The sequence below is a fragment of the Elephantulus edwardii genome, unplaced genomic scaffold, assembly GCF_000299155.1.
Source record: "Elephantulus edwardii isolate Elephantulus edwardi_28Jun2011 unplaced genomic scaffold, EleEdw1.0 scaffold00064, whole genome shotgun sequence".
NCBI lineage: Eukaryota > Metazoa > Chordata > Mammalia > Macroscelidea > Macroscelididae > Elephantulus > Elephantulus edwardii.
Window position 1 is genome coordinate 6,366,727 of NW_006399814.1, and position 14,981 is coordinate 6,381,707.

Genomic DNA, 14,981 nt, shown 5'->3' on the forward strand with positions numbered 1-14,981 from the left:
GCGCCTGCCACCCCGGGAGCGTGGGCGTCACCAAGGACGCAGAGCTCGGCTGCCCTGTAGTGTCGAGATGTAGACATGTATTTTTATAGCTGATTCCCGATTTTAGCAGAGTTCTGTTGTCAGCAGTGCTGTACACATAACCTGCCGTCTCATGGGCCCCTCAGCCAAGTTAGAGATGCTGCTTCTGGAGCACTGGGCCAGCCCCGCAGGCGTCCAGGTGGCCGGGCTTCAGGGCCCTGCCTCCTCTTCAGCCTGAAGGTGGTTCAGCCTGGTGATTGCTAGTCAAGTCCAGGGCGGTGGCCAGGCTCTGTCCTCCTTTCTTCCCCTTATGTAGTGGTGGCCGCGTGGCTGCTGCAGCCTTTGTCTGTAACTACAGTGCACCCCCGGCCTGCTGGGGAGCCTCTGGGCAGACCAGTCAGCATGGGGTGGGGTGAGGGGACAGGCACCCGAGGACAGTCGACCTGTAAAACCTCGGCTCTTGTTTTCAGCCTTGTCCTGCTGCTGAGCTCGGCCAGCAGAGGGAGCTCAGGCTACACTGGACAGGACTCAGGGCTGTGTGTCCCGTCCCCGTCCTTCCAACCCCCCACTGGCCCATCAGCAGTCTCTGCAGCACCAGTGTTTTCACTGTCACCCGTGAGCTGCAGCCGGGCTGGGGGCTGTGGGAAGAGGGCTGGTAACAGGGGCCTCTGGTGAGTCCTTGGTGGCGTTGAGACCCGGCCCCACTGTCCAGGAGTCCAGCGTGGCCACCCTGGGGCCCACACAGACCTGTTGCTTATCCTTGTCTCCATACTCAGTCCTGCAGAATTGAATGTCTGTCTGTCTCAGACCGGGGTCTTAGTGGCATCCGATGGTGTTTGTTATCTATTTGCTCTCTGGCCCCGGTGGCCAACCCTCCACTCAGCACATATGCAGGGTGACCACAGGCCCACCGAGGGCCTCCCTCCTGGGCTGACTGTAGGGCCAGGTGCCTGGGGAACCGCTGACTGGACATGCAGTGAGAGGCAGCTGCTTGTGGCAGCTACGCCTCCTCTGCCCCTGTGATGCTGAGCGAAGTGGACTGGGCTTCACTTGAGACTATTTCTGTGGGAATGTGGGCTCAAAGGTCTCCCTCCCATCAGGACAGTAGGCAGCTTTCCCCGTGTTTTAGGGACCATGTGATTGGTCACTTCCATTTTTCACGATGTTGTCAGGGACCGTGTGATGGGCTGCTGGGTCACTAATGGTCACATGGGTCCTGGTCACTTCTGTCTGTCACGCTTTGCTCTGGTGGTGAGTCCAGCAGCTCCCTGGAAATGGGCAGCGGCCTGCTGTGTCCCCAGGTGCTGGCACCTATAGAGGGCAGGGTGTCCCCTGGGACCAAGGGGTCAGGGCTGCAAAAGGAGGGTCCCGCGGGTCCCCGAGGCTGCTATGGAGCCCCAGGCCCCCGATGTAGCTCCTTGACATTGTCACTTCACGGGGTCCCGAAAGCCCACAAAGTTTTCATTGTCCCTGGTGAATATCCCCCTGTGCTGTCTGTCCCCAAATCCACCGCTGGTTTTAGAGACTCACGCAGCTTGATCCCCAAGCCGTGGCCAGCTAGGGAGACGGGTCCAGTGGCCTCACATGCACAGAGGTGTCCAAAGGGGCAAACCTGTCACCCTGCTGGGCTGGCGTTATGACTGTGTGGCCTCAGGGCACCTGGCACAAGTTGAAGCGGCCTCCAGGCAGGGGGTCAGAGGTGCCCATGCTCAGATGCCGCACCTCAGCTGGAACACCAGAATGGACCCGAAGGGAAGCCAGGCTGAGCGCAGAGCTGGCTCTTCAGAGGCCGCGTCTGTCCTGGGTTCACATCCTTGCCTCTTGGTGCAAAGACTGCAACTCGAGGCAGCGGGCAGCTCTCCTGGCGCCCACAGCTGGGCCTGCGCCCCGGCCCGGTCTCTTCAGCCATGGGGGAGGGTAACACAAGTTTTCTTTCTAATCCTGCTGGTTTCAAGATTAGAAAGCTGCGTATTGAAGCATGGATGTGTTTGGAGAGAAATAAAGTTACTTTGGGTAGAATTTGGCTCCTCCTGCCTTTCGTAAAGTCCTGTTACTTCCGAAGCTGGATGTTTTCTCCGGGCCTTGGGGGAGGGGGTGTCTTCCTGTGCAGCACTGAAGGCTTCTTGACCCTGGTCACCCCCAAGCGTGGACTCATCCAGCCAGGCCTCCACTGGACCTGAGAGTGTTCCCAGCCGGTACGGTGCTGGCACGGACACTAGAGGGCGCTGGGGGCATAGTTCTGCCCTGGGCCACTCAGCAGGTGAATCCCGCTGGGTCTCTACAGCCTGGTCCCTTAGACCAAGCAGGTGCTTCCAGACTCTTCCATGGTGCTCTGCCTCGGCCAGGGGTGGTGTCAGCTCCCTCCGCTGCTGGAGAAGCACGGGGAGTACATGTATGGAGTTCTGGTGGCCTCGTGGGTAGGAGCTGTGTCCACTCTCAGAAGCATGTGGTGTGACTCTGCCCTGCAGGGGAAATATGGACAGTTTCCTCCCGTGATCTTTACTGCCTCTAAAACCCTGCTGGAGGGCCAGCTCTGGGCCGGTCCTGGTCACCAGCACCAACTTCTCTGTTTGCTTTGTTGTTGTTATGTGCTATCGAGTCTCTTGCGACTTATAGCGACCTTGTGTACAACAGCCCTAAACTCTGTTCTGTCCTGTGCCAATCGCACTGTCTCTAACACTCCCATCCTGATTATCCCAGTCACTGAATCAGTCCACCTCATAGAGGGCCTTCCTCTCCTGCGCTGTCCCTCCACTCTGCCCAGCATGATGTCCCTCTCCAAGGACCGGTCTCTCCTCACAACATGACCAAAGTATGTCAGACAAAGCCCCAGAATCCTTGCCTCCAAGGAGCAGCCTGGTTTAACCCTCTCCAGGATGAATCTGTTTGTTTTCCTAGCAGTCCATGGTATTCTCAATACTCTTCTCCAGCACCACAGCTCAAAGGCATCAATTCTCCTTCTATCCTACCTAGTCATTGTCCAACTCTCTGATGCATAACAAGTGATTGCAAAGACCATGGCCTGTATCAGACGCACCTTAGTCTCCAGAGAGACACCATTGCTCTTCAGCACTTTAGAGAGGTCCCTAACAGCAGACTTTCCCATCACAATATGTCTTTTTTTAAATCTCCTGGCTGCTGATGCCAAGAGTGTTGATTGTGGAGCCAAGCAGACTAAAGCTGTGAACAGTCTCATCTCTTCATCTTCCATCCTTTTCCCCCCCCTTCATCTTCCATCCTGATACTGCCAACATGCCCCCCCGTCCTGGAGATTGGGGTGATGTGACTATAGGGGAGGGGCAGGCCAGTGGGGCGTGACAAGTTCTGCCTTTGTTTTTTTTCAGGCATTTGGGTCTAGAGATTTTGTCCCAGGCTCACTGACGCAGCTTTCCAAGGTCCCAGGATAGCTTGGCCGCCTCTGGACACCAGAGAGGAGAGATTCAGCCATAGGCTGTGGGGCAGATAGACAGACATCAGCAGAGGGCGTCTGTTTGGCTGAGGAAGCTTGCCAGAGGGCATGGGGTTGAAGTCACTTAGAGGATTGTGGAAAGTTGTTTTGTGCTATCATGGAGATGGGACCAACTCTTGGCTGACTGTCCAGTGGTTTACCCAGGAGATTGCCCATCTTCCCCCGCAGAGCTGCTAGTGTGTTCGAACCACCTGCCTTTGGGTGCACACCTCCTTCCCACCGAGTCACTGAGCTCCTTGTGAAAGGTTAGCTCCACTCATTGAAAGATGGTGGTGGTTAAGTGCTGTCAAGGACAACTCACACGGACCTTGTGCACCACAGAACTGAACCCCAGCCTGGCCTGTGCCATCCTTATCATCTCTGACACCTTAGACCCCACGGCCACAGTCACTGTGTCCGTCCATCTCGTGGAGTCCTCCTACTTTGCCAGCCCTCCACCTTTCCAAGCCTGATGTCCCTCTCCAAGTAGTGTGCTCTCCTAACAACCTGCCAAAGCGTGTGAGACAAAGCTTTGTCACCTTTGCCTTCAAGGTGCACTTTGGCTGCACTTTCTCCCAGACACGTTTGTTCTCCTGGCCGTCCATGGGATGGTCAGTGCTCTTCTCCAACACCACAGCTCAAAGGTGTCAATTCTCCTGTCATCCTTGTTCATTGTCCAGCTCGCAGATGCATAGCAAGTGACTGAAAGGACCGTGGCCTGAATCAGGTACACTTTAGTCTTCAAACTAGCATCATTGCTGTGGAGTTCTGGCCCCTTAGAAAGGGCCGAGGAGCCATGGATAACTGTGGCCAGACACGTCATGGCCAGCTGAAAGACTGGTGGTTTTAATCTGTCCAGCAGTCCTGAGAGGAGGTCTGGTGATGAGCCCCTATAGAGGACATCTGAGGACACCAGTGGGCAGTTCCGGCCCGCCACACGGGGCCGCTGTTGGTCAGCATCGCAGGAAGTGAGGGGGGTGAGGGGGGTGGTGGTTCAGGTGTGGGATCCTCACCTTCCATGGAGGAGACTAGGAGCCCTGGTGGTGTAATGTGTTACATGTTGGGCTGCTAACCATAAGGTAGAGGTTCAAATCCATCAGCTGCTCCACTGGAGAAAGATGGGCAATCTTCTCTATTTACTGCCTGAAAAAAGCAGCCAATGAAAACTCGCTGTGGCACGGAAGCCTCATCCCCAGCCGATGATGGGGCTGGTGCCAGATGGGGCAGTGCCACAGGCCAGGCTGACCCGCATGGGCTCCACGAGCCCTCAGCATCCCCCCTCCTAAGTCCTCTGCAGTGGCCTCTCCCTGGTCTAGCCCTGGCTCCCACTGGGCGCACCTCCCAGTTAAACCAGATGCTGGAGGTCTCCAGCACTGCGTTGGTTGTGTTTTCATGCATGGATGCTGAATCATCAAATCCCTTACATGGTCGTTTAAATGAAAGGTGGATGTGTGCAAAGCCAAGTGACCCGCTGCGGACCCTCCAGCAGGTTTCCAGAGGCAGTTAATCGGATGGAAAAGCTTGACCCCCTTTCTCCTGATAGTGTGGAAGTTTGCTCACTCCATTTGCTGCTCTCCAACTTGTCCCGTGGTCAGGGTTCAGGGAGTGGCGCGCTGGCCCGCCCTGATGGCGCTGGGTTTGGGGGACCTCGCCTCCACCCTTCCTGTGTGCCTGGCATGAGCGTGTCTTCCGTCGTTGGGCGCGCCCCTCCTGGAGCCGTGGGCATCATGGTGCCCGGCCGGACAGTGTCACACTGACCTCTTGCCCGCTGTGGATAAGGTGGGAAGGTCTATGACTACGGATTTGTTCAGTGCTGTCTGCGGAGTCTTCTCTTGTTTGGGGCCGCTGAGTTTGGGGTGATCACCTTGTGCCAGCTAACTGGACAGTTGACCCTCACCCTCCAGTCACGTGGCCTGGGCCTCACGCTTGTTCTGTCTGATGACAGCAGAGCAGCTGCTGGGCCTTGTGCGTCCGCTGCCCGCCCACACCTCCCACCCACTGCTGCTAAGGCGACCCGACACCCCCCCTTCCCCGGGGGAGTAGGGCGGCCCCTCCCCTTAGTCATCTTCCCCCGCCCCTTTTTATTTATCGTGTTTCAGGGAAGGGTTACAGAGCAAATCTGGGCTCCTTTCAACTGTTCCTACACACCTTGCCTTAGGACACCTCCCTCCTGCGCTGTGTCCCTGAGAAAGTGCTGCCCTCCGGTCTCAGCGGCCGCCCATCCTAAGGGCTGAGCACCGCCCTGCTTCTTGTTGTTGTTGTTGTGTACCATAGCTGACCCTCCCGCGGGTCTTGAGAGGCAGTTAACTGCCCGGGAGGAGACCGCCCATCGTCCCCCTGCAGAACAGCTGGTGGATTTGAACTGCGTACACAATGCAGAGCCAATTCCTCCGAGGGCCGACATGCCCCACATGCACCTACTTCTGTTAATTTAACACCAGCCCAGAGCGCTCCACTGTCACTTCTGAAATCCACTGCGATGGCCACACAGCTCTCATCAGTCCAAAGTCGTGGTGATTGGGGTTTAACTAGTGAAGTTAACAGGTGACAGTCTGGCACCAGCACAGCTTCTCAAGCGTGCTTGCAGGCTCACAGCTTAGGTCTGTTACAAAGCTTGCTTATTCCTGCCACTTAGGGTGCTTCCCTCACCAGGTCCTCCAGCAGTGGGCTCAAGGCCCGAGCTCCGGATCAGGGTGGAGGGTGGGGGCGGAGTCCCACTGTCTCATGTCAGTCTCTGGTCCTCTGCCGAGGCTTCTCTTCCAGTCTGACCGGCACAGCACACTCTGCCCTGAAGGAGACTCACTGCACTTGCTGTGTTCTCGCCCTTGTTGGGCGTGAGATTCCCGCCTTCTGTAGCTGCACCCGCTTAGTTTAAACCTGCTAGGATGAGCACATGGACAAATGTCATCGTGAGTCAGTGAGTCGTTTATACACAGCCTGGATCACGTTCCCACACAGCCATGGTCGAAGTCAGAGCTGACGGCTGGGGACTAGTCACCCCGTGACACCACACACAGCCTTGGACTTCGCAGAGTAGCTCCCGGTAGACTGTGGTTGTTAAGTGTCATTAAGTTAGAACCGCCTCCCAGCTGCTCCTCCATCAGGCTTTCAGAGGCAGTAAACTGCTCCTTACCCTGTGTGCTCTGGGATGGCAAACTGTTTACCTCTGGGGTTGCAGTGCAGCTTCTTACCACTGGGCTACCAGAGCTCCGTTCCCAGTAGCCTTCTTGCTACTGCTGAATATCACGAAGTCGGAACCAACCCATAGCTGGTTCTCCAGTTAATCACGCGGAGGAGATTTGAACCGCATGCCTTTGGGATTGCAGTGCCGCTTCTTACCACTGGACCGCAGAGCCCCATTCCCAGGAGACTTCTTGTTGCATACTATGAAGTTGGAACCAACCCATAGCTGGCTCTCCAGTGGGTTTTTAAGAGGCAGTTAATCACATGGAGATTTGAACTACATGCCTTCAGGGTTATAGCGCAGCTTCTTACCACTGGACCACCAGAACTCCCTCTGAATAGACTGTTGTTGATTGCCTTTGAGTCGAGCATGACTCATAGCGACCCTATGAAGAAAAAGCCTGAAGCCCCTACAACTATCGACATTTATCAAAGTTCATAAAGTTTCCAGAGGCATGTGGTTTAGGAAGTGGATGCTACTCCTGCTTCCATAATTGTAAAAAATAGGATAACTAGTAAGATGTAAATAAAAGTCCAAAAGGGGAATGGGAGAAGGATACGGGGGCAGAAGGTAGTGGTGGCAGTTGGGGGAAGAAATCAGTAGGATAAGTTTGGATGGCAGGGGTTGGATAGTGAATTAGGAAAGACCCCAAGGGGACCTGAAAATTCAGGGTGATAGTAGGCACGGATCAATGGTGATTAATTTTATAAAATTCATTGTATATGAGTGATCATTTGAAATAAGAGATGTGTTAAATACACTATACATGAATAATACACAATATATACAAAGATAAGCAAACCAATATAATTTTTTAAATGGAAAAAAAATAATAGCACTGGAAAAATCCAGAAAAGATGACAGTGAAGGAGAGAGGTAGAGAGGTTCCTTTTAACATGAGTGATATTTAAATAAGGGAAAGAAGAATATCAGTTATAAGATCAATAGTAGAGAAAGAAGAAATGAGATCAGAGTGTAAATGAAGGAAAAACATCTTTTACTCAAGGCAATTGTTATTGCTGTTGTGTGCCGTCGAGTCACCTGTGACTCATAGCAACCCTATGTACAATAGCCCTAAACCCTGCTCTGTCCTGTGCCAATCACACTGTCTCTGACACACACACTCCCATTACCCCATTCACTGAATCAATCCACCTCATAGAGGGTCTTCCCCTCCTGCGCTGTCCCTCCATCCTCCCAAGCATGATGTCCCTCTCCAAGGACCAGTCCCTCCTTGCAACATGTCCAAAGTATGTCAGACGAAGCTTTAGAAACCTTGCCTGCAAGGAGAAGCCTGGTTTAAACCTCTCCAGGATGAACTTATTTGTTCTCTTAGCAGTCCATGGTATATGTAATACTCTTCTCTAGCACCACAGCTCAAAGGCATCAACTCTCCTTGTATCCTCCCTAGACATTGTCCAGCTTTCTGATGCATAGCAAGTTAGCAAGTGATTGCAACGACCATGGCCTGTATCAGACGCACCTTAGTCTCCAGAGTGGCACCATTGCTCTTCAGTACTTTGGAGAGGTCCCTAACAGGAGACTTTCCCATCGTGATACGTCTTTTAATTTCCTGGCTGCTGGTGCCAAGAGTGTTGATTGTGGAGCCAAGCAAACTAAAACTGTAAACAATCTCAATCTCTTCACCATCCATCCTGATGCTGCCAATTGGTCCAGTGGTGAGAATCTTTGTGTTTTTGATATTGAGCCTCAATCCATACTGAAGGCTGCAATCCTTGACCCTCTGCAGCAAGCTCTTCAGGTCCTCCTCAGTTTCAGCAAGCAGGGTTGTGTCATCTGCATAACGCAGATTGTCGATGGATCTTCCACCAATCTAGATGCCACACTTCTCATAATCTGTTCTGCATACAGGTTGAAAAGGTATGGAGATAGGACACATCCCTGGCATACACCCTTCCTGATTTTGAACCATGCAGTGTTTCCTTGCTTTGTTCTGACAGCTACCTCTTGGTCCAAGTATAGGTTTTGCATTAGAATGATCAAGTGTTCTGGGATTCCCATTCTTCTCAGAGTCAGCCACAGTTTGTTGTGATCCACATAGTTAAACGCCTTTGCATAATCAATGAAATACACATAAGACATTCCTCTGGTACTCCCTGCTTTCAGCCAAAATCCATCTAACATTAGCTACAATATCCCTAGTACCAAACCCCTTCGAAACCCAGCCTGGACTTCTGGCGTTCTCTATTGATGTGCTGTTGCAATCCTTTTTGGATAATCTTCAGCAGAAAAACTTTGAATATATTAACATTATAATGTATGAACTGTGGTATTAGCAACAATAAAATGAGCAAAAGAAGTGAAAATCCAAGTAAACAGTATAATTCCATTTACACAAAATTAAAAAGCATGTGCAACTATTGGCTTGGATGTTGTTGTGTTGTTATGTGCCGTCGAGTCGTTTGCGACTCATAGCGACCCTATGTACAACAGCCCTAAACCCTGCTCTATCCTGTGCCAATAGCACTGCCTCTGACACACCCATCCCGATTACCCCAGTCACTGAATCAATCCATCTCATAGAGGGTCTTCCCCTCTTGCGCCGTCCCTCCACCCTACCAAGCATGATGTCCTTCTCTAAAGACCTGTCTCTTCTTACAACATGCCCAAAGTATGTCAGACGAAGACCTCAGAATCCTTGCCTCCAAGAAGTAGCTTGGTTTAATCCTCTCCAGGATGAATCTGTTTGTTTTCTTGGCAGTCCATGGTACATTCAATACTCTTCTCCAGCACCACAGCTCAAAGGCGTCAATTCTCTTCTATCCTCCCTAGTCATTGTCCAACTCTCTGATGCATAACAAGTGATTGCAAAGACCATGGCCTGTATCAGACGCACCTTAGTCTCCAGAGAGACACCGTTGCTCTTGAGTACTTTAGAGAGGTCCCTAACAGCAGACTTTCCCATCGTAATACATTTTTTTATTTCCTGACTGCTGGTGCCAAGAGTGTTGACCGTGGAGCTGAGCAAACTGAAGCTGTGAACAATCTCAATCTCTTTGCCATCCATCCTGATGCTACCAATTGGTCCAGTGGTGAGAATCTTTGTCTTCCTGACATTGAGCCTCAGTCCATATTGGAGGCTGCAGTCCTTGACCCTCTGCAGCAAGTGCATGAGGTCCTCCTCAGTTTCAGCAACCCTTTGTGTCATCTGCATAATGCAGATTGTTAATAGATCTTCCACCAATCCTGATGCATAACCACTTGGGAGAGAAAGAACAGGATAGTGATTGATAAGGAGGAAAGGGGAAGTGGTGGGCTGGACGCTATTAACCTGCTTCTTGACCTAGAAATGGTGATCTGTGGTGATAAGAGGATGGCACAGGGTTCAGGTCTGTTGTTCATAGGGTCCACTCTGGGTTGAACTCGACTTGAGGGCACATAACAACAACAACAACAACAACAACAACAATCATAAAATATACTGTAAAATGTTATTCTAAAGCAAACAAGTAAAAAGACGATCTTTGTTTTGTGGCTACAAGTTTTAATTTTTATGAAATTATATTTTATTTCCAAAACCGTAAATTTTTACTTTTTTTATTCTAAAATAAAAATGTAGAAAATCGGAGAAGAGTCTTTAGAAATAATGTTCCTTGAGAATGTAATCTTACCATTAAATCTCTCCGTAGCTGTGCCATCACCTAGAAAAAGAACAGTACCTTGGTTTATTTAGAAGTCCGAGTAGACTAGGCTACCAGAATCCTGTGTAAGACAGGTGAGGTGAAACAGGCCTTTCTGAGAAGAAATGGAAGCCGTGGTGGCTTTCTGAGTAAGGCGTTCCTCTCCAACTCAGAGGTGAGTGGTTTGAATCCACAAGCTGCTCTGTGGGAAAAAGATGGGCAGTCTCCTCCTGTGCAGTGTGTAGCTTCTGAAAGCCCACTGGAGGGGTCAGCTGTGAGTCAGTTCTGAGTTTGTGGCCATGCGTTTGAGAAGCAGTTTAGTGTAAAAGTCACAGTGTTAGACGACGACCTGTATGGTCTGTGTCCCGCTTCTGCTGGTCACCTTGTGCCCTCACACACAGGTGACTTACTCCGGCTGAGCCTCAATTCTCTATAATCTGTAAAACGAGGATGAAGCCATCTAATTGGAAGAGCCATGAGAACATTCACAGAAGTACTTGTGAAATGGTCTTAGTACCCTCCCTTCCCCCTCCCTAAACAGAATGTGCTGATTTGGAGGGCGATACCCTCGATGGAGACCATGGTGCACATGAGATCCTACACACAGGATACTGCACTACGTGTTCCCAGTCCCAAGAGTCCACTTTGGGGCCTTCTAAGGGCTCACCCATCACCTCTTTAGCTAATGAGCAGCTGTGGGCTGGAAGTCTCCTGTTAAGTTAGTCAGGACCTGGTGGGTAGACTTTGTATTTAAAAGCCCATTGGGCCCTCAGGCATTGGCCCTCAATCCTGGTGTTTGTGTTTGGGAAGAACATTCTCCTAAGTGGTACAGCACTGGTTTGTTGGTTTGCTGTACAGAGGTAACTTGGGGTTGCTGTGATGCTGTGTCATTGGTGTGTCAAATGTCACGATGGTTACCCGTGGTGGGCAGTGTTTGGTGGAGGTTCCGGATTAAGACAGGCTTGGAAGCAGGATTGGCAACCACTTCCTAAACAACATGCCTTTGGAAACTCTATGAACATTAGAGAAATGATGATGGTTATAGACCAGGGTTCAGATCTTTTGTTCATAGGGTCGCTGTCAGTCATGCTCAACTCAATGGCACCTAACAGCCACCTTTGGACTGCAGCACAGTTTATTACCACTAGGCCAGTGTTCACCTTAGAGCCCTACTATTTGGCTGCAAGCTGGGCAATGGGATGTTACTGCAGCTTCAAAGAGTCACTGTTGTTATATGCCGGGAAATCGCTTGTGACTCATAGCAACCATACGTACAACAGCCCTGAAATGTGCTCTGTCCTGTGCCAACCTCACTGTCTCTGACACACCTACCCCCATTACCCCAGTCACTGTATCAGTCCATCTCATAGAGGGTCTTCCTCTGCTCCACTGTCCTTCCACACTCCCAAGCATGAAGTCCCTCTCCAAGGACTGGTCACTCCTTGCAACATGCCCAAAAGAGGTCAGATGAAGCTGACTTGGTTTCTATCTTGCACACATCTTGCTTGGATGAACCAGGGTTCAGAGCCATAGTTGGGGGCTGTGGGCGTCCTGGCCCAGTCAGGGCACCAATGGGGCAGATTCCTGCATGATCCAGGGCCAGTGTATGGAGTGACCACGTAGGGTTACCCGGGAGTGCCTGTGGCCAGATCCCTGAAGCCTCTCACCCCTTGTCCCAGGATTTTAGGAGAGTGAGAGGCTGTGTTCTTGAGCTGTGACCACAGCTACCAGGGTCCTCTGCCGGGAGAGAGGGTGACAAAGGGTCAGCCAGGCCTGGGAAGTTCCTGGTCGCTGCCTTCCAACTCCAAGGACCACCACTGAGCCCTCCCAGCACCAGTCTGGACAGAACCCCCACTGTGAGCCTGCCCCACCCCAAGCTGGTCCCCTGGGCACCTCTTCTTTGTCCCTACCCTCCTGAATTCCCACCCTGTGTCCCTGCTGCCATGCTGCAGCTAAGCCTTTAGCACAAAGCATTTCAGATTTATTTAAATAAAAATTATAATTTATACAAGACTTTTTCTTTAAACAAACAAGGTTTTCTTAAAAAAATGTTCCAGGGGGCTCACCTCCACACGTTCCTCACACAGTACAACCCTCTCACTGAACAGAAGTGACACCATATGATTATTTACAGACCCAAATAGAGGACTCAACTCCAGACATGAAAAAAGTGGACATTCATCCCAGGTCAATGATTAAGCGTAGAAATTAAGTGTCTTCCCAGACTGCGGTTCCACAGGGCCAGGGGTGCACAGAGCTGCAGCTCCCCCTCGGAGGCCACTGCCCACCAGCTCCCAGAGACGGCCTGCCGTCCACCAGCCCTGCTCGGGGCTGTCAGGCCTCCTGTCGTGGTCAGTTCTCACTGCCCTTTCTCTGCAGAAGGGGCTCCAACCAAGCCACCCACTTGTGCTCAAGAAGGGCCAGCCTCACAGTGGACAGCCCACACCCACTCGGTAGCCCTCACCCCCCTCACCCAAGATGCCAGGCCTGTGTGGGGCTGGCACAAGGAACTTCCTGTGCAGTTGTCCCTGGGCCAGTTCAGGGCCACTCTATTGGACCTCAGGCCCCACGGGGACCCCTAGGGCATGGCTATCGAGCTGAGTGCCCTGGAGTGACCTCAGGCATCCAGTCAACATGTGCTTGTAGTCAGGGCTGCGTCATATGTGGCTACTGGCCCCAACTCCCTGCCCAGCAGCCCCAGGGGACACACTGGGGGGACCTGTGCTTCACCTGGCTGCCCAGCATCACCCCCAAAGTGCGACCCAGGCCCAGCTTGGCGCCCACAAATTGGGTCAGCAGGCTACCATCACCAGATCCCTCCCCAAGCCAGCACGAGGGTGGGGGCAAAGGTAAAAATCACATCTGAAAAATGATACAAAAATAAGAAAAACAGCTTACTCTCTGTAAAAAATATAATCTTCTGTTTCTTCAAAAAACAATGCTCTCGTGCCACACAGAGGCTGGGGGGTGGGTGGAAGGGGGCGCACCTACAGCCCACCCCCTTGCATCTCCCCCAGAGAGGCTGCCAGCCTGCCCCGGGCCTCTGACTGCCCTCCCATCCAAGCCCAATGCCAGGGTCTCAGAGTCGGCCCTGCCAGGAGCGCTCCTCCGGGCCAGCGGGTATGTGGGGTCAGGGTGCTGGTCAGTAACACTGGACGACGTGGCGGGCCAGCCCTGACCTCCCTCGGCCGCTGCCACCTCGCGCACATGGACTACGAGCACCCGGGGGCAATCGGCTGGCGTCACGTCTTGTGCCACCAGAGATAGAGCATCCCAAGGCTTCACCAGCCTCTCCAAAGAGCCAGCACCACAGGAGACCCCGCCGCCTGCTGTGACCGTGAGGACCAGGCAGCACGGTGGCCGCAGGTGTGGGTTCCTGCCCGCCGGCCCAGGCTGCCTGCCGGCCAGGATGAGACCCCAGTGCACAGCCCTCCCGGCCCGGCCCACGCCGAGGACAGACTCCGCAGGGTCTCACTAGGGAAGGAGCAAGACCCGCTGGCCTTGGTGGCCTCTCATGTCTTGATCACCTTCCACAGAAGCCCCGCTCCTGCGTCGGCAGGCGTTCAGGAGTGGGGAGCAGCATCCACGATGTCTCCATCCCGCCAGACCCAGGAAAGCCGGAGCGACAGCGGCTGCACCAGCGTCCTCCTGCACACGCACCTGCCGCCCAAGCCTGTGGCCAGGTGCCTCCGAGCCGTCCTGCAGCCCCCAGCCCTGCTGGGATGTCTGAGATGCGATGCACAAGACGAACCACAGCTCAGGGTTATTGCCAAGGGCAGGGACACGTCCGGGCGGTGACAGGAGCCTCCGCAGCGTCCCCAGTCGGCTAGCTGTCCCCGCCCACCGCGGCCGCAGCTGTGATCTTCATGTACTGGCTGAAGATGGCGTCGAACGCCTCGTCACGGTGCACCATGGCCCCGAACACCAGCGGCTGTGGGAAGGGCTGGTGAGCAGGCCCGAGGCCAGCACAGGGACGCCCCACTCCACCCTCCTTCAGTCAGGAGGGTCCCCCTTCTCCCTGGTCCCAGGAGCTCGCTCTACAAACCCCAGACCCCAACTCTTGACAGCACAGGGCTACCATGCGGAGACTCAAGACCTTAAGTCTCACAACCACCCAGGCCCCTGGACCCCACCCCAAGTCCAGCACCCACCCAGCTGCCCAGAGGACACCCCAAGTCCTGTACCCACCCAGTCCCCAGACACCACCCCAAGTTCTGTACCACCCAGCCCCCCAGACGCCACTCCAAGTCCAGCATCCACCCAACCCCCTGGACCTCACCCCAAGTCCAGTCCCCAACCAGTCCCCCAGAGGACACCCCAAGTCCAGCCCCTACCCAGCCCCCCAGAGGGTACCCACCCAGCCCCCCAGATGCCACCCCAAGTCCTGTACCACCCAGGCCCCCAGACACCCCCCAAGTTCAGCACCCACCCAGCCCTCTGGACCCTACCCCAAGTCTAGCACCTACCCAGTCCCCCAGAGGACACCCCAAGTCCAGCCCCTACCCAGCCCCCCAGAGGGTACCCACCCAGCCCCCCAGATGCCACCCCAAGTCCAGCACCTACCCAGCTCCCCAGACACCCCCAAGTCCAGCACCCACCCAGCCCCCTGGACCCTACCCCAAGTCCAGCACTTACCCAGCCCCCCAAGAGGACACCTTAAGTCATGCACCTACCCAGCCCCCTGGACCCC

At 53.6% G+C, this 14,981-nt stretch overlaps 1 protein-coding gene across 1 annotated transcript in view; it reads right to left on the reverse strand.

Moving 5' to 3' along the window:
• Window positions 1-14,117: 14,117 nt before the first annotated feature.
• Window positions 14,118-14,981, reverse strand: part of GRAMD4 (GRAM domain containing 4) — a 59,994-nt gene continuing 59,130 nt past the window's right edge. The window contains exon 20 of the mRNA XM_006888027.1: window positions 14,118-14,222. Coding sequence (XP_006888089.1) covers window positions 14,118-14,222 — 105 coding nt within the window. The remainder of the gene's footprint in view (window positions 14,223-14,981) is intronic.